Source organism: Aedes albopictus, chromosome 1 (genome assembly GCF_035046485.1).
Source record: "Aedes albopictus strain Foshan chromosome 1, AalbF5, whole genome shotgun sequence".
In the NCBI taxonomy this organism is placed as follows: domain Eukaryota; kingdom Metazoa; phylum Arthropoda; class Insecta; order Diptera; family Culicidae; genus Aedes; species Aedes albopictus.
In genome coordinates this window covers 23,199,457-23,222,199 of record NC_085136.1, presented here as the reverse complement: position 1 = coordinate 23,222,199, position 22,743 = coordinate 23,199,457, and the positions used below count along the sequence as shown (strand labels likewise).

General features: G+C 39.3%; 3 protein-coding genes across 3 annotated transcripts in view; 1 reads left to right on the top strand and 2 right to left on the bottom strand.

Moving 5' to 3' along the window:
- LOC109417220 (NADPH--cytochrome P450 reductase) overlaps positions 1-22,743 on the bottom strand; it is a 350,731-nt gene that overhangs the window by 176,473 nt on the left and 151,515 nt on the right. The window lies entirely within an intron of this gene.
- The window catches only part of LOC115256571 (nose resistant to fluoxetine protein 6), a 73,921-nt gene that overhangs the window by 20,839 nt on the left and 30,339 nt on the right, over positions 1-22,743 (bottom strand). The window contains exon 2 of the mRNA XM_029855330.2: positions 11,006-11,658. Coding sequence (XP_029711190.1) covers positions 11,006-11,658 — 653 coding nt within the window. The remainder of the gene's footprint in view (positions 1-11,005; positions 11,659-22,743) is intronic.
- LOC115256573 (uncharacterized) lies at positions 10,313-11,050 on the top strand. The gene is made up of 2 exons (XM_029855345.2): positions 10,313-10,667; positions 10,736-11,050. The coding sequence occupies exons 1-2, from the start codon at positions 10,433-10,435 to the stop codon at positions 10,987-10,989; spliced, it is 489 nt and encodes a 162-aa protein (XP_029711205.1). The 5' UTR covers positions 10,313-10,432; the 3' UTR covers positions 10,990-11,050.

Below are 22,743 nucleotides of genomic sequence, written 5' to 3'. Positions count from 1 at the left end.
AACGAAGCGCGCAAGTATATGTACACAATTTGGCATCCTGGCGTTAGCTGTGGCTAGTGGCGCGTTTTACCCCGCAATAAAACTAAAATTCTGAAAATCAAACTTTTTTCAAATTTGAATTTTTTAGTAGTAAAACTACTAGCGGACCTGGTGTGATGGTTAGAACACTTGACTATCACGCCGAGGACCTGGGATCGAATCCCACTCCCGACAAACTCGCAAAATGTGAGTTCTTCCTTCGGAAGGGAAGTAAATCGTGGGCCCCGAGATGAACTAGCCTAAGGCTAAAAATCTCGTTAATACAGATAAAAAAAAAAAAAAAAAAGTAAAACTTAAAACTGGTTTATGGTTTCTTCCATTTGGATGGAAACATGTTGGTGCTTCATGTTTGTGCCAAAAAAATGTCTATTTTAAAGTGTTTCGTGGTTAAAATTGGACTCTACCTTAACGTGGGCGTCTTACCCCCAGTTCCCCTACCCCAAGGCTCATGTTTAAGTCCCTTGCTTTATAATTTTTACGTGAAAGACATTGATAGTTGCTTGGAAGGACAATGCACGCTGAGACAACTTGCAGATGATGCTGTGGTTTCTCTAAAAGGCCCACATGCAGAAATGTTGCAAAGACCATTGCAAAATTCTCTAAATAATCTGTCAATCTGGGCAAGAGATTTAGGGATCGAGTTTGCTCCGCAAAAAACTCAATTGGTTGTGTTTTCTAGAAAGCGGAACCCAGCCCAACTGAAACTCAATCTTTTGGGAATAGAAATCGACCAGTCTTTGACTTCGAAATACCTTGGGGTCTGGTTTGATTCAAAACGCGCTTGGGGTACCCAAATCAAGTATTTGGTGCAAAAATGTCAACAAAGGATCAAATTTCTACGCACAATTACCGGAACATGGTGGGGTGCTCACCCGGAAGACCTCATAAAACTTTACAAAACGACTATTCTCTCTGTTATTGAGTATGGCTCTTTCTGCTTCCACTCAGCAGCAAACTGCCACCTAATAAAGTTGGAACGAATTCAATACCGATGTTTGCGTATTGCTCTCGGCTGTATGCACTCAACGCATAATGCGAGCCAAGAGGTCCTGGCAGGGGTGAAACCTCTCCAGAACCGATTCTGGGAGCTCTCGCTAAGGTTACTTATCAAGTGTGGAGTGAGCAACACACTTGTCATTGAAAACTTCGAAGAAATGCTCAGTCTGAACACTAGGGTGGCCCACACTTATATGAAAAACAAAAATTTCGAAAAAAGCCAAGTCTTACCTCCTCAGTTGTTTTGAACTCCCAGAAGCTACGTTCAAAATTTGAGCAAAATCGGTTGAGCCTAAGGGGACGCTCAAAACGCTTGAAGTTTGTATGGGAAAAGTTGGCCAAATGTATGCAGAAATTTTAAGTTTTCGAATTTTGCCGCTAGGTGGCGCTGTAAGCGTTCAATAAATAATTCCTTTGGCATTTTTGTAGGTCACTATATACCAAACAACTTTGTCGAAGACCGCAAAGTGATCCAACGTCTGTGAAAAAAGTTATACCCTAGGCAAAGTGAGGCAAAGAATTAAGATTTCATTATTGATATTATTCCTTTACATGTACTGGAAAAATATTTATAATGTTTCACCTCACCTTACCTAGGGTATAAATTTTTTCACAGACGTTGGATCACTTTGCGGTTTTGGACAAAGTTGTTTGGCATATAGTGACCTACAATAATACCAAAGGGTTTCATTATTGAACACTTTCAGCGCCACCTAGCGGCAAAATTCGAAAACTTTAAATTTCTGCATACATTTGGCCAAGTTTTCCCATACAAACTTCAAGCGTTTTGAGCGCCCCCTTAGGCTCAACCGATTTTGCTCAAATTTTGAACGTAGCTTCTGGGAGTCCAAAACAACTCATTTAGGAGGTAAGACTTGGTATTTTTCGATTTTTTTGTTTTTCATATAAGTGTGGGCCACCTTACTGAACACTCAATCAAAATTCATGAGAATCTATCTGTTCTACATGTCATCTGACATAAGCCTACCAAGTTATAATCCTCCCCGTGTACACTTCACTAATGACAGTACCTCTGTTAAATACGATCTGTCCATGAAACAAGCCATTCATGGAATACCAGATCAACTTCGATGTATATCTATTCCTCGCATTTTTAACGAAAAGTACCAAAATGTCAATTCCTGTAAGAGATTCTTCACTGATGGGTCTCGCATAAATGGATCCACTGGTTTCGGTGTTTTCAATGAAAATTTCACCGCCTTCCGCAAACTTCAGGAACCTTGTTCGGTTTATGTTGCTGAGCTGGCAGCAATCAACTTCGCTCTGGGGATGATTTCCAACATGCCCGTAGACCATTTCTTCATCTTCTCGGATAGCCTTAGTTCGATTGAGGCACTCCGGTCGATGAAACCTGTAAAACATTCATCTTACTTTCTTACAAAAATAAGGGAGCAGATGGGTGCACTGGTCGAAAGATCATACAAGATTACCTTTGTATCCCGATCAGAAAGGCATAACAAAATTATAACCGATTAAGTTATTTATTTCTAAGATTTTTCATAACAGAATGAGTTATAAAAATCGCCGGTTAGGTGTTAAAATAACAAAAAATATAACTAAAATTGCTCTAGTCATAACATAATTATAACTGATCTTGATACAATTATAACAAGCTTATAACAAAATGAGATATAAAAAATCAATCAAATTATATCACATGTTGTTATAAACCAGATATAAATATATTGGGTATAAATTAAGTAGTGTAAAAATTAACTCATTTTTGGGTAATCAATTTTTAGAGTGACATTTTATTTTTAGTAAAAAGTTACTGGCATCAAAAAACTTCTCCACATAGTATACATAAAACCCAGGGATTCGAACCTACGACGGCTAGAACCTAGAACAGGAGCTCGTCATTTTTACCAGTGACGCCATCGCAACACTTGAAGTGAGGGGCAATATAAGCTGAAATGGTTCTTCATATTGGTAGCTCCTCTATAAATAGACTGCTGATCCAACATACCGGAGAGGGAAAGTATGACGTCACCATACCCAGTTATGACGTCACCATGCACGTTACTACAGCCCATTTAGTCCCTCAGCTTCAATGTCGTGTGCGCTGTTGTGCACTAGAGCCAGCGTTTACTACGTCGGAGCTGGAGCCCACATCGCTGTACCTACGCGAATGGACGTCATACGAAACTGTTCTTAATACAGTTGATAGCAATTATATCTTCGTGTTATTAACTGAGTTGAACAGATAGCTAATGACTTTCAAACAGTGAAAAGTGTGGAACTAAGTACTAGTTGCGCCAGCGTTTATTTAAATGTTTCAAGCGTTTTTGGCATGTTTTATTTCATTATTATTAATTAATGATATTCCTTCTGCAAAGTTGTTCAGTAGTATTATGGCGCTTAAGTGGTGAATGTTTCGGTAGGAATATTCCCTTGGAGGAATTTATGAATGAATTTTTAAAAGGATGGAAACAAGCATTTCCATAATGAGTCAATGGTGTAATTATCGATAAAATTTGTAAAGAAACCTTTCGATAAATACTTGAAGTATTTTGTTTTCGAACACAGAGCGTACAGGAAGTCCAAAGGGATATCAAAACACTTCGTTTCGCTGTTGAACTAAATATTTTATTAACTCTAACAAAACAACTACACTTCATTTGGTAGTACATAACTATTTCGATCAGCAGATATGCATACACCGATTATCTATGCGGAAAAAAGCTGTAGTTAATTGTAGTGATATTCACAACAGAGACTGAGTGACCAAATACTAAGAAATTTCGAACAAATTGGAATTGGATTGAAAAGTTTAACTTTAAAACTAGAACCTAATTAATTACTGAGATCCTTCAAAATTTCTGATGGATTTTCCCTGATGAAGAATCCTTTAAGGAATTTGGGATGCATAAGCTGAAGTAATTTGCTAAGAATGTCTTAAAGAATCTCCCTTTTGCATTCTCTGAAGAAATTCTCAAGGGAGGAAATGTATGTTGGATTTTAAACTTATGTTAAACCTTGCGGGAAATCCCTATCACGAATGAACTGAATACTGTACAATTGAAATCATATTAGTAGTTACAGTTGAGAGCTCCAACAGATCAAAGGCGATGTGATCTGGTCGGTGAAATATAATTGGTGAATTGAAATGTATTTTCGTGTTCTATGATCAGAGATGAAGGTTCATAGGAGTGGTTTCCTTGACAACCCAACATGTATATGAAATAATCTTCCAACAAATCCTTGGGGCAAAGTTCTTTGAAGAATTCAAAGAGGAGGTCATGGAAAAAGTCATGGAGGAATTGATGAAGAATTCCTTAGAGGATTACCCGGAAGAATACATGAAGGAATTTCTTATGGATTTTTTGTAGAAATTCCTGGAGGAATCCTTTGAAAATTATTGGAAAAAATCTCTAGGGAAACCGTAGAAATCTTTAGAGTAATTTTTTGTAGGAATCATCGGAAGCCTTTCTTAAGAAATCCTTGGAGAAGTTGCTGAAGAATTCTCGAACCACAATTTCTAGAGGAACTCTAGAAGAAATCTCTTAAAGAATTTTTGGAGAAATATTTGAATATTTGACTGGAGGATCGTCAGTAAGAATTCACGTAGGAATCGTTGAGAAAACTCTTGGAAAGATCTCTGGAAGAACTTCTAGTGAGCTCCCTAGAAAAACTACAAGAGGAATACTTTTTATATCTCTAGAAATATTCCCAGAAAGTACTCCGTAGCTATCCATAATAAACATTCAACCTGTAAAACATGTACAAAATCCTCTGAACAAATGTAAACGCCGCGGTTCAATTACATATAACATTTTCCACTTGAGAGCCAAGGACTTCTCGACAACTTTGCTGATGAGTGATGATCAGAACTTCCCAGGACAGCAGAATAATGAGATTTAACATATCAAATAGCTCGTAGTAGTGAAATTGTGCATAAAATTTTATACCATTCGAGAATTTCAAGAATCATGAACAACTTTGCTGAACATACGAACTGTGCAGGTGATCTGAAGCATGATAAGAACCATTTAAAATTACCCAATATCATCACGTAATGGTGGTGTTGCTTTTCTCATTTTCTCATTCTCACCTTCCAAAGTCACAAGCTTTCTGTACAAATTTGATGAAGACATGAGCTTTTTTGATAGTTCATATAATAAAGGATATCAACAATTGTGTATTTTCTGAACACAATGGCGCCATACAGCGGTTAATTTACGCACTAAACACTACCAAAAAAATTTTGATTAGTTACACATTGCATTTAAAAAATTATTACTGAGTTTGTTATAATGTTGATGTAATGATGATCAAGTCACATATTCATTTATTGTAACTGACTTTGTTAGAACCTTGAAATAATACAAACTAGTTTTCGTACCGATTCCAACAAATATATCTAAATATAACAAACCTTGATATAGATATCAACCGTTGTTATAATTATGTTATGTTTTTGTTATGCCTTTCTGATCGGGATGGGTCCCCTCACATTGCTCAATTTATGGCAATGAGAAGGCGGACTCTCTCGCAAAGGTGGGCGCACAGGAAGGTGAGATCTATGATAGAAGAATTTCACATGATGAATTTTTCCATTTTGTTCGCCAGAGTTCTCTTCAAAGTTGGCAAAATGATTGGCGAGATGGCCAGCTGGGACGGTGGTTACATTCCATTATTCCTAATGTTTCTTTGCGAGTGTGGTGGTATGGTCTGGATGTAAGTCGCAATTTCATTCGCGTGATGTCAAGACTTATGTCCAACCATTACTCGCTAGACGCGCATTTACACAGGATTAACCTCGCGTTGAGCAATGTTTGTACTAAGTGCGGTTCCGGTTATGATGACATCGACCACGTAGTTTGGCAATACCCGGATAATGACGCCTCCAGAGCGCTCCTTTTGGATACCCTTGAGGCCCGAGGTAGACAACCCTTTGTTCTTGTGAGAGATGTGTTGGGGACCCGCGATGTCACATACATGGGATGTATTTTCGACTTTCTTCGCTCTGCTGGTATAAAAGTTTAATTTGCTTGTGTTTTCTTCTCCAGTTTTTCTTTCTCTGTGTTGTCCTCTTTATGTTACCAAGCTGCTCCTGACCATCCGGAAGACCAAGTCCCACAACAAGTTGGTACCAACACCACAAGGCACCGAATACGCTAGCAAGATGCGATTCACCCCCGGATGAGCAGCAGTGAAACCTTTGGCCCAATCCTTACCCTGTCCATCCCTCAAAATGTGACCTTCTAACCTCGAGCTGCCACGAGTACCCTGGCTTCCACCCATTACTAACAGATATCATTAAAAAGTTATTACTCTGTATAATGTATACTATTAAGTACAAAGAAAGATCCTCGGCTCCGTAAAGCGTTATACGCGATTGAGCCCCAAATAAACGAACTAGATAAAAAAAAACGTAGACTACATTTTCACTTATAACTACAGTATCGAACAATAGAAATTCATAAAAGCCGTTTTCCCTTATAAACTATGTAGTCAACTTTAGATTCCCATATCTCTCCACATTTTAATCTTCAAAACCTATTGAAAGATTTCGATGTTAACTATTGATACAAAAATCACAGATAGGTTGAATTTCGACAATCAAAATGCATCAATACAAATTTGTAAATCTAAAGCAAAAAATTGTTACGTCTTATCATTATGATGTTCTCGGCAAATTTGTTCCTTGTGTGATGACGAATAAATTTGATAAAAAAAATAAAAGCAGAAAAAAGCCATAAATAAGAAATTATGCTTATGGGGTTCGTTATAACGGATACAACAGTCATTGCAAAATTATGGGTCACTCTGTAACAATTATTAGTCAGTCAGTTCGCCATGCTATTCAAATGGAACCGACCCATAGTTGTGGGTGACCCAGGATTGTGCTATGACTGTATTTTAAAATTTATTTGTTTAAATTTTCAGCCTTCAGCTAGTTAAATTTTTAACCGGTTAGTCACATCGTCATAACAGTATCGTACTTAAAAAAAAAAATACGAACACGTTTAATGCTTCCAGTAAGTTATTCATTCTTTGAACGAAGCACAATACTAGACAACGAACTAACTTGCAATGCCCAGTGGCACAGCCGTAATAATTTCCTACGGCTGCGGCGGGAATCGTAACCACGCTCCTCAGCACGATGCGACTAAAGGCTTGGTGACACTAGCCGCACGACCACGAGGCCCCGAACTTAGTTTCGAATTGGCGGGAGATTGATTGTTGAAATAGATTAAAATTAATGATGTAAACTGTCAAAGCCTTTGTCACGTGAAAGATTTTCCTTCTTTTATGAAATGCACAAAAAGTAACTGATAATGTCCATGGGTTTGCCAGTAATTTAACTATACGACTATCTGATCAATTATGTACTCGTCATAGTGTGAATTGTTGAAAAAAAAATCAATTTGAAAAGAATCAGGACATTCTAGTTATTTATTATTGAATTACCCATGTTTACGGATATTCCGAATTCTCTGAGGACCAAACAAGTACAGTGGTCACAGGTTTATGAGTCGAAACACCCACCAAGTACGAATTCAAATGTGCTTTTGATCGTTTTTTAAATGTTTATGAATGTTCCACCTACTGATATATAAGCCACAGGGGTCACTAATAAATCAGACGGATCATTGCTTCCTCCCTTAGATTAAGATTACTAAAACAAATGAGTTTGGAAAACATCGTGGCGCACTAGCACAATTTTCATAAATGGACTATTTTTACGGATGTTGCGAATAACCCGAAGGTTCATCCAGTGGCCACTTTGATTTACAAAATTCTCACAAAAGAGATTTTATTCTTAGATTATTGAAACAAATATGTTTGGAAAAAATCACGACGCTCTAACAAAATTTTCATGAATTGACCACTTCTACGGATGGTTCAGATACCCATCTGACTAACAAAGCAATCACAGTAATGATTTCATCCTTAGGACTTTAATACAAAAAAGCGTTACGGAGGGGGTAGGGGGTCTTCAAAACCAGCAAAACCGTGCCACTCTAGCATATTTTTTATGAATTGACCACTTTCACGAATTTTCTGGATAAACCGAAGGTTCATCCAGTGGTCTTTCCGATTTATAAGTCAGTCGCAACATTGATTTCAATCTTAAATTGCTGAAACAAATGAGTTCGGTAAAAAAATCGCGACAATCTAGCACAATTTTCATGAATCGTCCATTTTTACGGATGTTTCGGATACCCAAAAGGCCCATCCAGTGGTCAATCTGAGTTACAAACTAATCGCAATAGTGGTTTCATTCTTAGATTACTGGAACAAATGAGTTTGGAAAAAACTGCAACGACCTAGCACAATTTTTATGTGTTGACCCTTTTACGGATGTTCCAGATAACCCGAAGGTCTATCCAGTGGCCACTCCGTATTTTGAATCAGTCATAATATAGATTTCAACTTTTGGTTGCTAAAACAAACTAGCTTGGAAAAAAACTGCGACACTGTAGCACAATTTTAATGATTTGGCCATTTTTACGGATGTTCCGGGTATCCCGAAGGCCAATTAAGTGGCCACACACAGGCCTACAAACCAGTCTCAAACATGATTTCATCCTTAGGTTATTGACACAAATCACATTAGAAAAAATCGCGACGCTCTAGTACATTTTTTATGAATTGACCACTTTTACGGATGTTCCGGATCTTCCGGCGGGTATCATATTGGCCATGTTACTGGCCATGCTCGTCCATGGTGCATTCTTGCACTGTGTTAGCTAATAAGCAACGAAATAAAATTGTTTTGGCTTTTTTGCACTTAACAGTTGAGTATAATCACTGCTGTTTGACTGAAAACACGTTAGGTACTATTTGGGGGCTCCTGGAATCGGTTCCAGGTACCAGAACCATAGCGGCAGTGGCCATTTATGATTTTTCTATACATCCTACATTCAATATGCATAGCTTCCTGCAGTTAATATTTTGAATCAGTTTAAATATTTTGCTCAGTCAATTTATTTAACGAAAATTTTCCAAAACTGGTAAAATCGGATTATTGAGAACATACTGTAAAAAACTTTCAATCACACCACATAAAATTGAAGCACATCTGAAGCCAATATAAATGACGTTTAGTTTTAATCATAATGTTATTTCGTTTTTGTGTTATGACAGGTTATAGATAGTTGCCTTATTCTGCTTGTAGTCGATTCCCGGTGGCCACTCCGGATTGACCTGGACCACTTCCGCGAAAAATCAAAATAGACTAGTAAAGCTTTCATTTAAAACCAGTTGCAAAAGATTTGATCAAGGATTCGATTTTTAACAATCAAAACAAAACAGGTGTCACCTAGAGGTGACACCATAGACTAATGGGGCACGTTCGGTGTAGTACTAGATTTGTAGTAATGAGCTGAATTTTTGTATGGTGAGAAGGTCAATTCTTCGTTTCTGCAATGAAATGGTCCAAAAAGCGTGGGTATTATGATTCCTTGCCTAATTTGATGCTGTTTGAGCAAAACTTTGGATAACTATGTTGTTTATGTTGCAAGAAATGGAGAAAACAACAACACTGTTGACCAAAGTTTTGCTCAAACAGCATCAAATTAGGCAAGGAAACATAATACCCACGCTTTTTGCACAATTTCATTGCAGAAACGGAGATTTGACCTTCTCACCATACAAAAACTCAGCTCATTACTACAAATCTAGTACTTCACCGATCTGTCCTATTGACACTGGGCGTTGGAGAGTTAAATCGTAACATGGCAACATAGTTATCCAAAGTTTTGCTCAAACAGCATCAAATTAGGCAAGAAATCATAATACCCACGCTTTTTGCACCATTTCTTTGCAGAAACGAAGATTTGACCTTCTCACCATACAAAAATTCAGCTCATTACTTCAAATCTAGTACTACACCGAACGTGCCCCATTTTTGCATTTCTTGGAATCGACAAAAAACACCAGTAATCACAATCCTTAGCTATTTCCAGTTATTTCCAGTCAAAAAGCAGTCAAAAAGTTGTGCCGTGAAATTCTACTAACAATTTATGAATCATAATACAAGTACATACAATGATGAAACCAACAGAACTTATCAATGTCAACAAACATAGTAACCATATCAACAGTTCTTTGATTATTATGCAAACTCAGCGGAACATCGCCGTCGCCATACGCTAAAGATTATTTCAGGGGTTCACCATTCGAGTTCGTAAGCGATTACCGAGGCCAGAGTCAAATTAGCGATCGCTTCATTTACATTCGAAAGCATTAGAATTTCACCGATCCCACCCTGTCATGGAACAGAACGCTGTTTGATGTGTTGACCACCGACCAGACAATCATTTCCTCTGTGTGCATTATCAGCAAATTGACTGACTGATGTCTCGATCGTCGCTCGGCAGTCTGACCGCCCGCCGACCAGTTTCAGTTCAATCGCAGCAAGCGCAAAATGCAGAGCACGCGTGTAATTTCAGTTCTATTGGTGGCCATTTTGGCCTCGGTAGCGGCAATCCCAGTAGGCGTCGACGTCGACATATCCGAGCAAATCTCGGCCTCGATCGAAGCGGTCAAGAACGTGGGAGTTTTTCAAGCCGGGTCTCAGAATGCGGTGCCGAATCGCCTTCCGGGTCAGGACGGCAAAGTGGGTCAACAGCTGGTCTACACCCTTGGACAACGGGTTGCAGGTGATTGATTTGAGTGGTACCGAACGAAGTCAAAACAAGGATCAGTGATCGTTTCTGGTTGATTACAGGTGATCGCCTTGTGTCGACCAAGACGGATAGCAAACAATGGCCTACGCTACAGGACGTAACGCTGAGCTTGGCCTATCCACAGTCCGGTGTAGGGGCGGTTGTGACGTACGTGCAGGTGATCGTAAAGCAGAGTAGCAATCTCGGCAAGGGTTACGTCGTTTCCGGTGGAATCGGTCAGCGTTTCATCCACCTGATGATCGAGGCCTACAGTACCACCTACTTCAACTACAGTGTTCAAATCTTTGGTTTGTAATCTAGTAAGCACTTACCTCGTAATAAAATCCCGGATTGTAGCTAGCGCCTCCGAACAGAAACAGCAATGCGTGACCACTTAGTATGGTGAACATGGCGACCGCCTTGATTCCATTAATGCATCCCAATCCGTGATCGTCTTTGCTGTCCTGTCCGAGCTTCTTCAAATTCTCAATGATCGAGAACGATCGCAGAATGTACACCATCGTGGTTTTCTTCTCGTTTCTCCGGCTGCAGATCGACTGCACGTGGTACAGGGTACTCAGCGCCACCATCAGAACGAAGAACATTATGATCGACACATATACGATATCCAGTGTGGAAGGTTCCGCGTTCACCTCCCTGTGGCAGGCATCCTTCGGTATCGTAACGTCTCGCGATCCACTGATCGCTTCCACCACTCGAGCGACATCCCCGTCCTTGCAACTGACCGGCACGCAAACGCCCCAGTGCACCACGGAACTCTCATTCGATCGCACCCTTCGGGACACCTGCATTCGCTCCTGGTATGCATCCAGGCGGACATCGGCCAGGCAGTACTGCGAGAGGATTCCCTTCTGCAGGCCGGAGTCCCGATCCCGGTTGATGGCCATGCACTGGTCAAAGTGGCCAAAGTGGTACATTTGACCGTACTCGATGCCCGCCGTGGACTTGGCCGATGCGTCCAACACTGTTGGATAGAGAAAGAAGAAGGTAGATAAGAAACAATCGTTAGTAGGCTCGTGCTGGATCAATGTAGGAATTTGTATGAAAGTCATACCACGATTATGATTAGCATTCAAAGCTTGTCTCGGTTCAGCCGCCATGCACCACCATCGCGTCGCTTGCTGGTCAACTAGACGCCAGGCGGGCATATTGATTATCTCTCTTTTAGTAGGTAAATATGGCGCATGGCAAGGTTAATTAAATATGTGCGGTGGAAGATCGGTTCCGATGGTTCTGATGCGTGTAAACAATGGTCTAGATTTGCCCGTTATGATAATCTCGGAACCCGGAAAAGGCGATAAGTTCTAGCTTCCATTGCGAATGGCGTAGGAAATAACAGGAATCGTAGTTCAAATTGAGGAAATTTGTTTTAATATTCTATGGAGGAAGAGATGTCGCTTTTATGGTGACTATAGAAAGATCAAGGTCAACTGTATGAGTTAGTTTCTTTTGAAGCTTTGACTGCTTCAACTTGTAAAGACACATTGAGAGGTTTATTATTTATTTGTTTCCTTCAGAATTTTCTCCCAAGTTTTGTAAAGATTACCACATAAATTAATTTATGAACATTTTATATGACACTAGCTGTCCCGGCAAACTTTGTCTTGCCAAGCTGTGGTTGTTTGACAACTGTTGAGGTCATTGCAGCAACGCCCTCTAGATTGATTTAATTTTAATCACGCTGAATTTGTTCCCGGCTCATAAAAAATCAGTACTTTATCATTTTTTTTTTTACTTTTATAGTGGATTTTCGTAACTTTTTGAACATATAAACACAGCCACCACGAATACGAATCGAACCATGCAAGACTCATGCTGATCGGTCCTCCCGTTCTTGAGTTTTGTTGCCTCAAAGGAACTTCAAACTCATTTTTATATATATAGATTCCCTGAAATTCTTCCAGAGATTCTTTTAAAAACAATTCCAGAGCTTCCTTCAGATATTCCCTGATGAATTTCTCAAGAAATTTCTCCAAGATTCCTTTATACCCTATGAAGTTAGAGTTTTTCCGGACATCCTAGGTCATCCAAACTGTTCTTGAGCTCAGATGCTGAAGTCTACGGGTGCAACGGTAACTTCTTTCATTCTACGAAGCTACGATTTGTATTCTATCACGTCCAATAAGTTTTCTGAAAGTTCATAAGACAGTATCAGATCAGTCGGGATATCCTAGGTCATCCAAACAGTTCTTGAGTTTAGATCCTTAAGTCTACGAGTGTAACGGTAACTTCTTGCATTACACAAAGCTACGATTTGTAGTCAATCATGTCCAGTAAGTCTTCTGGATGTTGAAAAGACAGTATCTGATCAGTCGGGATATCCTAGGTCATCCAAACTCTTTTTGAGTTTAGATACTCAAGTTTACGGGTGTAACGGTAACTTCTTTCATTATACAAAGCTGTGATTTGTAATCTATCATGTCCAGTAAGTCTTCTGAAAGTTCAAAAGACAGTATCAGACCAGTCGGGATATCCTAGGTCATCCAAATTGTTCTTGAGTTCAAATCCTGAAGTCTACGGGTGTAACGGTAACTTTTTTCATTATAAAAAGCTACGATTTATTATCTATCATGTCCAGTAAGTCTTCTGAAAATTCAAAGGATAGTATCAGAACTGTCGGAATATACTAGGTCATCCAAATTGTTCTTGAGTTCAGATCCTAAAGCCTACGGGTGTAACGGTAACTTCTTCTATATTACAAAGATACGATTTGTAATCTATCATGTCTAGGAAGTCTTCTGAAAAATCAAAAGACAGTATCAGATCAGTCTGGATATCCTAGGTCATCCAAATTGTTCTTGAGTTTAGATCCTAAAAGTCTACGAGTGTAACGGTAACTTCTTTCATTATGCAAAGCTACGATTTGCAATCTATCACGTCCAATAAGTTTTCTGAAAGTTCAAAAGACAGTATCAGATCAGTCGGGATATTCTAGGTCATCCAAACTGTTCTTGAGTTTAGATCCTAAAGTCTACGAATGTAACGGTAACTTCTTTCATTATACAAAGCTATGACTTGTAATCTATCATGTACAATTATTTCTGAAATTTCAAAAGAGACAGTATCAAATCAGTCCGGATATCCTAGGTTATCCAAATTGTTCTTGAGTTCAGATCCTAAAAGTCTACGGGTGTAACGGTAACTTCTTTTATATTACAAAGATACGATTTGTAATCTATCATGTCTAGGAAGTCTTCTGAAAAATCAAAAGACAGTATCAGATCAGTCCGGATATCCTAGGTCATCCAAATTGTTCTTGAGTTTAGATACTAAAGTCTACGTATGTAACGGTAACTTCTTTCATTATACAAAGCTACGATTTGTAATCTATCATGCCCAGTAAGTCTTCTGAAAGTTCAAAAGATAGTATCAGATCACTCGGAATATCCTAGGTCATCAAAACTGTTCTTGAGTTTAGATCCAAAAAGTCTACGGATGTAACGGTAACTTCTTTCATTATATAAAGCTACGATTTGTAATCTATCAGGTCCAGTAAATCTTCTGAAAGTTCAAAAGACAGTATCAAAAGAGTCGGGATATCCTAGGTCTTCTAAATTGTTCTTGAGTTAAGATCCTAAAGTCAACGGGTGTAACGGTAACTTCTTTCATTATTACTATTTGTTATCCAGTAAGTCTTCTGAAAGTTCAAAAGACAGTATCAGATCAGACAGGACATCCTAGGTCATCCAAACTGTTCTTGAGATTAGATCCCCAAGGCTACGGGTGTAACAGTAAATTGTTTCATTATATAAAGTTGAAATTTATAATCTATCATGTCCAGTATGTCTTCTGAAAGTTTAAAAGACAGTATCAGAACAGTCGGGATATCCTAGGTCATCCAAATTGTTCTTGAGTTCAGATCCCAAAGTCTACGGGTGTAACGGTAACTTCTTTCATTACACAAAGCTACGATATGTAATCTAACATGTCCAGTAAATCTTCTAAATGTTCAATGAACATCATCCGATCGGCTGTGGTCATCCAAACTATTATAATGTTCATATAGAGTTATGTTGTATAATCTATTATACTCACTGGAGCTCACAGAATACAATCAGAGACTATGACATATATAGTAGACTTTAGGTTGGTCCAGCAGTGTCTCTAAATGACATTTAAGATTTCAAGAGCTTCACAGATCCCAGCAGATTGCTATTATTTATGGTGAAAACCCAAACAGTTATTTTTGTAGATTTGAAGGACTTCATTATAGGACAGGTTGGACGACCCTGAATGTTCCGAAGGTTCATAACAATATCAAGTAGACTTCACATTGGTCCAGTAACCGCGGTTGATTATGCAACGTTAGTACGTACAACAGATATAGCTGAAGTTCTGAACTCCAAGGCAGTTGGGTGACCTGTAATATCCCTATAGTGTCTATAAATAACATTGTAGATTTCAAGAGCAGCACGGATCCCAGTAGATTATATATTGCTAATATTTATGGCAAATGCACATAAAATTATTCTTGTAGATTTGAAGGACCGCTACAGGAGAGTTTGGAACACCTAGAACATCTTAGAATATAAAACAGTTTTTGATATCATTGACGAAGGTTAAATGAATACATATGACCGTAACCCATATCCAAATTGAGCTTTTGGAAGAACTAGTATGTCAATTATTTCATTTCTTCAAACTTTATGGTGTTCAGGCTGTTCTAGGTTGTCAGTAAAGTCTCAAATACAAATTTTCCCATTTTTCTGTAATAGAGGACTCAATTTACAACAACCGTTTCTTTGCTGGGGTCATATATGCCCCCTCCGGCTCCAAAGAGTTAAGGTAGATTTCTGTATCTTCCTTCTGAAACTCCGCCAGTAATTCCGTTAGAAATTCTTCTTAAGATTCGTTTATAGAATTCATCGCAAAGAGTGTAGAATTAGAAATAAGTTAAAATACACAAAAATAAAAACTTTAAAAAATCATCTCAAATTCCGGGATTCCATAAGAATTCTTTACGGGGATTTCTTCAGAGATTTCTTCTAAGATTCTTTAATAAATTGTATTAGTGGTTTCTACACACTCTCTCTTCTTGGCGTTACGTCCTCATTGGGACAAAGCCTGCTTCTCAGCTTAGTGTTCTATGAGCACTTCCACAGTTATTAACTGAGAGCTTCCTCTGCCAATGACCATTTTGCATGCGTATATCGTGTGGCAGGCACGAAGATACTCTATGCCCAAGGAAGTCAAGGAAATTTCCTTTACGAAAAGATCCTGGACCGACCGGGAATCGAACCCGTCACCCTCAGCATGGTCATGCTGAATACCCGTGCGTTTACCGCCTCGGCTATATGGGCCCTTGGTTTCTACACAAGTACACCATAGATTTGTGCAGCAATTTCTCTACAGGGATTCCATTGAAAATTCCCACATGAATGTGCCCAGAAATTACTCCAAAGATTGACCCAGAAAAACCTTTCAGACATTCCTCCAGAGGTCGTTGCATTACTAGTTCAGTAATTCAGGCAGAAGTTCATCCAGAAATTCCTGCAGAAGTTAATACAGAGATTCCTTCAGGACTTTCTCCGAATATTCCTCCATGTTTAACCCGGAAATTTATCCGGCAGTTCATCTAAGAATATCTCCAATATTTTTTCCACGGATACTTAAGGACATTTTTTTCGAAAATATTTACAAGGAATCTTTACAGAAGTTCTTTTAGAAATATTTCAAATAAATCTTTTCAGTGATCTTTGCAGGCGTTTTTCCATACGTTTCTGTAGGTCGACAGATTTCTCCAGGAATACTTTCAGAAAATCTTCCAAGACTTTTATCACAGACAAACGGACGTAACTCTTAAAGGAAATTTATTAAAAATTTTTGCCCGGCGTCTTTTTCATGAGCACACTGCCATCTGTTGGTATAACCGCGCGAAAAACTGCCGGCCATGATGGATTTCGATTTGACGTTTGCTAACACGCACACTACTACACAAATCGCCTGTAATTTTCGTTTGCATCATTCAGCAATGTGTACACTGGAAAACGTGAAAGCGATTGAACACTAGCGCCTCTGGAGGAAGAATCGCGCAAATCAAATGAAATTTGAACTGATCGTTAAATGCATGTGCCATGCCGTTTTGAAGAGTGTTACGTCTGTTTGTCTGTGCTTTTATTTTCAGGGATTTCTCTAGGAGTTTTCTTTAAAGTCCCTCTATTTTTTTCTAGGAATTCCATCAAGGGTTTCCGGAGCAATTTTTCCGGGAAGTTCTTAAGAAATTCCTCCTAGGATTCCTTCAAAAATTTCCCTGGTATTTTTATGACATTCTTGCAGCGATTCGGTCAAAAGTGCTTCCTAGGATTTCTACAGGGTTTTTACTGAAAATTTCTTCAGAAATTCCTTCAGGGTTCCCTACTCGGATTTCTTATGAAATTCCTTTGAAATTTCAGAGATTTCATCGAAATTTTAGGGATTTCTTTAAAAGTTCATCCATGGAGTTTCTCAGTAATTATACCATTTTTTTAAAAACCCTACAGAAAATACTTCAGGGATTCTTTCCAGGGTTTTCCAAAAATTCATCGAATCCCATCAGAAGTATCCCAGGGATGTCTTTTGAGCTCCCTGTAGAATTTGTTCAGATAAACTTCCTGGAATTTTTAAAAAGTTCTTCCAAAAATTGCAACAAACATTTACTACTTAACCCGATTTTCTTTTTATTTACAGATATTCCCCTAACAAGCCCAGGTTAATTATCAACAAACATTTCTATTGATTTAGGCATCCCTGAAGGAACTTCTAAGAAATTCCCGAAAAATTGTTTCAAGAAATCATTGAAAAAACTCCTGGAGATACCTTTGGAAACTTCGAGATTAAATTCTTGGATTTTTTGGAGGAATTCCTTAAGCAATTTCTGCAGTTATCTCTTGATCAGTTCCTGCATGGATGCCTAGGATAATGCCTAGTAGAATACATGAAAGTGTTTTCTGATGATACTTTCTTCTGGAAAAAAAAATCTTGAGGGACTTCTGGAGAAAATCTGGAATTAATTTCAAAGAAAAAGACTAGAGAAATTTCTGAAGAGATTCCTAGAAAATCCGTTGAGATATGTCTGATGGGATCTGAGTGTAGAATTAGCATCTAAGTTAAAATACACAATAATAAAAACTAAAAAAAATCTGATGGGATCTCATAAAAAAAGTCTTCAGAAATCGCAGACAAAAATGCTGATGGAATTTTTGAAGAATTTCACATATTTCTGAGGGATCCTCGGAGGATTTTCTGCAGGAATCCTTGGAAGTGTGAAAGATACATCAAAAGAAATTCTCAGAAAAAATCTTATTCAATTTCTGAAGGGATATCGTGGAGGATTTCTTAATAGAACCACAAAAGAAATTAAAATGAAATAAATCCTGAATAGGTATATCCAAAGCAACGCTTGGAGGAATACCTAAAGAAAGTATAAAAAAATACATAAAAAACTAAAAAATGAAACAGATAACGTCTTCAGCCAGAGGCTGTACAGACTGAATGAAACTTAACACTACACAACGGACACACGAAGCATGCATCAGTGGATACGGAGAAGAAACTATCCTCATGAAAAGTTTCATCGCCCGTAGCGGGAATCGAACCCTCACCCCATAGAATGGTACGATTAGAAGCTTGGTGACCCTAGACCCACGGCTACGAAACTCCGCGGCCACGAAGCTATTGGAGGAACTCCCGCAGGAACTTCTTGAAGAATCTTTTGAGAAATTCTAGAGAAATTTCCAAATGAATGACAGAAAAAGTCTCTGAATATATTGAGTAATACCTGAAGGAACCTCTGGAGAAATTCAAGCTATGATTTCTGAAAAGTTTCCGGAAAAAATATGAATTTGATAATGAAAACCTTAGAGGAATTTCTGAAAATATCTCCGAATCATTGTGCAAAAAAAAATCTTCTGGAATTACAACATTTCAAAAAACATTTGGAGGAATTCCTGGAGGAATTCATAAAAAAAAATTAAAAAAAACTCCAAAAAACCTCCTGGCAGAAAAATTTGACAGAAACATTTGAATAAATACATAAAGGAATACGAGCATAAAGCTATAGGAATCCTAGAAAGAATTTGGAAAGGTATTTCTGATGACACCCGTGGTCTAGTTTCAAGATGATTTTTTTTTGTGAACTCCTGTAAAAGTCGCAGGAAAAAATCCTGGGGGGATTTCTGAAATATTCTCTGGAGGAATCCCTGGAGAAATTTTCGAAGAAGTTCATGGCCAGGAAGGAATACTAAAAGGAATCTGTAGATGAATTCTTGCTGAACCCTCTTGTAACCCTATGAGAGATACAGTTCTTGTCACGAACCATTTTGACACTTGTTCGGCGCACAAGTTGTTGACCAGTCCGCAGATCAAAAAAAAAAAAAAGATTCGCAATACTGTCGTGGAAAGACCGAGGTTTTTTTATTTGCACTGTTGAAACAGTTACTCGATATAGGTTCAATAACAAATGCGAAAATCAGAACAAGAATATGTAGAGCTAACATTATCAATACGGGTAATGTAGAGTGAGCAGTTAGTGAAACTGAAACGTTATCCCGGCGGTTTGACAACAAGCATTGACGAATGAGTGAGGTAAGACGGTAGGTAGAAAATTCTAAACTGCATGAGTGTTTTTCGTTATCGCAAAATTGTAGGCACGTGTAGCTAAGATCCACATTTACAGCACTCATCGTGGGGTAGTGGACGTATTTCGGTCCAGGACATGTATTTTGGCCCACCTTAGGAATTTCATCACATTTACCGTATAATCTCTACAAAATCATGTCAAATTATTGTTAGAACTTCCAATAATCCTTTGCCAAGATTTTGTAGAAATTATATGATAAATGTGATGAAATTCCCAAGGTGAGCCAAAATACATGCCCTGGGTCAAAATACGTCCTCAACCCTATTTATTGAACTTGCAAGCCTCGTTGGATAAATGTATGCCTCATGCTGGAAAAAAACATTGTTTTGCTATTTGTTTCATAACTAACAGTTTCATCATAGACTAATTTCATCATCCACGTTTCCACTTCCTCCCCATTCACGTTATCGTAATCGTAACTAAGTTTACCTATCCCTAACAATTGAGGAGCTCTCAAGTGAAGTGTACATGAATAGGCACGATGGCTCTGAGTACAAATTCCAACAGGAGATGAAAACCTTGACGGCTTGACCACGTCGTAACACAAGAACACAATTTGATTTATCCTGTTCAAGATAGGTCTTTTTTTTTTGAAAACACAAAGTGAACGAGATGGTTCTTCAAAATATTGCTGATTGCTAGGCCTCGGTTATGCCAAGTCATGGAATCATTTGCATTTGCAATCTTCAACCCTACATATATATTAGACTGGGTCAACAAAGTCGATTTTTCGGAACAAAGCTTTTTCGATTCATTTTAGCAAAGCAACTGTGCAAAATTTAGGAGCGATTGGTTGCTTGCCCGTATTCCGCTTTGTGATTGAAATTTGTACGGAAATTAGTATGGGAAAACGTACTTTTTTGCATTTTACTCATAAGTTGAATTCTTTTGTCTAATACCATGTAACTGATGACATTCAAGTATAGCCTAGGATATGCCGAAAAACTTTGCCGAAGACCGCAAAGTGATCCAACGCTTGTGAAAAAAATTATAACGAACAGATGGCCAGGTGGTGTTTAACATTTAACATATAAAGGAATAACATCAATAATAAAATCTCAATTTTAGGCCTAAGTTACCAGGCGAATAACTTTTTTCACAAGCGTCGGATCACTTTGCGTTCTTTGGCAAATTTTTTTGGCATATCCTAGGCTATACTATCGCATTACCGATCAAATGTGACTTTCAGACAAGCTTCCTGATGACAAATCCTACTTCATTAAACGTGGTCATCAATCATCGTATTATAACCATCTTTTTCCTTTTCCACTGCTTGTAAGGACTTGACCGGCGCTCTTATTAGCTTAGCTTAGCTTAGACTGGGCCCATAGCCGAGGCGGTAAACGCACGGGTATTCAGCATGACCATGCTGAGGGTGACGGCTTCGATTCCCGGTCGGTCCAGGATCTTTTCGTAAAGGAAATTTCCTTGACTTCCTTGGGCATAGAGTATCTTCGTGCCTGCCACACGATATACACATGCAAAATGGTCATTGGCAGAGGAAGCTCTCAGTTAATAACTGTGGAAGTGCTCATAGAACACTAAGCTGAGAAGCAGGCTTTGTCCCAGTGAGGACGTTACGCCAAGAAGAGGAGAGAGGAGAGCTTAGACTGACTGTACATGTCAATATGGCTGCTCTTCCGTGATTGATCTGAATTGGTACGATCCAACTGCATAAGCGGCTAAGACACTCCACTTATTCTCAAAGTGCTCAGAATCGAAACCGCGCTTCTCAGCACGGTGCGACTAAATGTTTGATGACACTAGCCGCACGACCACGAAGCTACAAGTGTTATGTCACACATAGGCACGGTAATGGATGGATATGTTGCGCAATTCATATCCCATTGAGATCCATTAGCCTCTAACAGCAACTCCTATCTGTTGTGTTTCGGCCAAAAACGTTGACGTTAGGGGACGACGTGACAAAGCATTTGCCACGTTTCGTTGCTCCGTTGAGCGTGACGTCACATTGGAACTCGTCAATGAGCCCCAGTGGCTCACCGGATGCGTTGACTGCATCGATCGACGCAGGTGTCGTTTCCGGTTTACCCAGCTGATGCCAGATCTGCTCGCAGATCACCGTGATGTCGCTTGCGGAACAATTGCAGCGTCGTGGTGACGTCGTTGATGGTTGTCATCACGAATCTTCGCTTTCTGGAACGGTTTGCGATGTTGTTCATCACGGGGACTCCTCGGGTTTGGGAACTGGAACCACTGTAATGTTTTTGCTTCTTCTTTGCAGGCTTCTTCGCGGTTGGAAGAGCTGGGCTGGAATCACCGCCGTGCGATTTCTTGATGGAAAATGCCCACTCTTTTATCTTTTTCTCTCTCGTGTTTGTTTACGAGAGTGAGCTGCGCACGCTAGAGAGCCGCAGTAGCGTTCCTTGTGACCACCGCGAACAGATGTCTTGCAGCGATGGTCGGAAAATGGACAGTCACGGACGTAGTGGACCTGACCGCATTGCCAGCTCAGTTTTCAACCGATTGAGCTGAAACTTTCACAGATTGTTCTTCTCATCCAAGGGCACGATTGTAGAGGGTGCCCCGTGGAAATTTAGGAGATTTTTGCATTTGGGCCAGTCTAGTGTGGATAAAAGTGGCTTGCCATTCGCTTTCGGTGGACGTTGAGACTGGTGCTCCTTTTTCTCTGAGACCGCGTGGATGGCGTGCTTCGACCCTGATGGTTTTTCGTTGTTGGAACTCGTGGATAAGCGTCTGGAGAGTCTGCACTGAAAGACGGCTTGCAGTTGAAATTACTATTCTGAGGGTCAACTTAAATGCATAACGCCACTTGATTTGTGCAGACTGATTTTCGTTTCATCTCAACAGATTTATGTTTTCAATTTTACCATGGACCCGATTTACAATTTAAAAAAATGTCTGTTGGCAGCCGGATTCGAACCAAGAACCTTGAGATCACCAGGCTCGCACGCTACTACTCGGCTATCGAACCGGTTGATAAGTAAAGAAACAAAACGCACTCAAGAAGCGTTTGTGGGTCGATGATCACGTTTTGCCATGGTAAATTTGAAAACATTTGTGTGCTCGTCATTACCGCAAGCCGTCTATCAGTGTGGTGCATCAGCTGTCTCGCCCTCCATGCGAGACCACACACGAATACCAAGCACTTGAAGTGCACGATGTTCACTTTCTCGAACTCGAACTCCTCGCAAGTACGGTTTACCTTCCAACCGTAGCTGATGATGTCGTCGGCCTCGTTTTTTTACTAGCTGCAGAAACTGGAGGCGCTTGTAGAAAACGGATGTCGGTGAGCCGAAAATTTTCTTCAGCGTGGAAACCGTTTCGACGAACTGGATGTCCTTCGGAAGCCTGGGCAGGATGTAGTTCACGTAGAGGCTGTGTGAAGCATAATCCAGCTTCAACAGGAGAAGACGTACCTTGGCCGCACCGTCGAGATTCCGGGCGTCG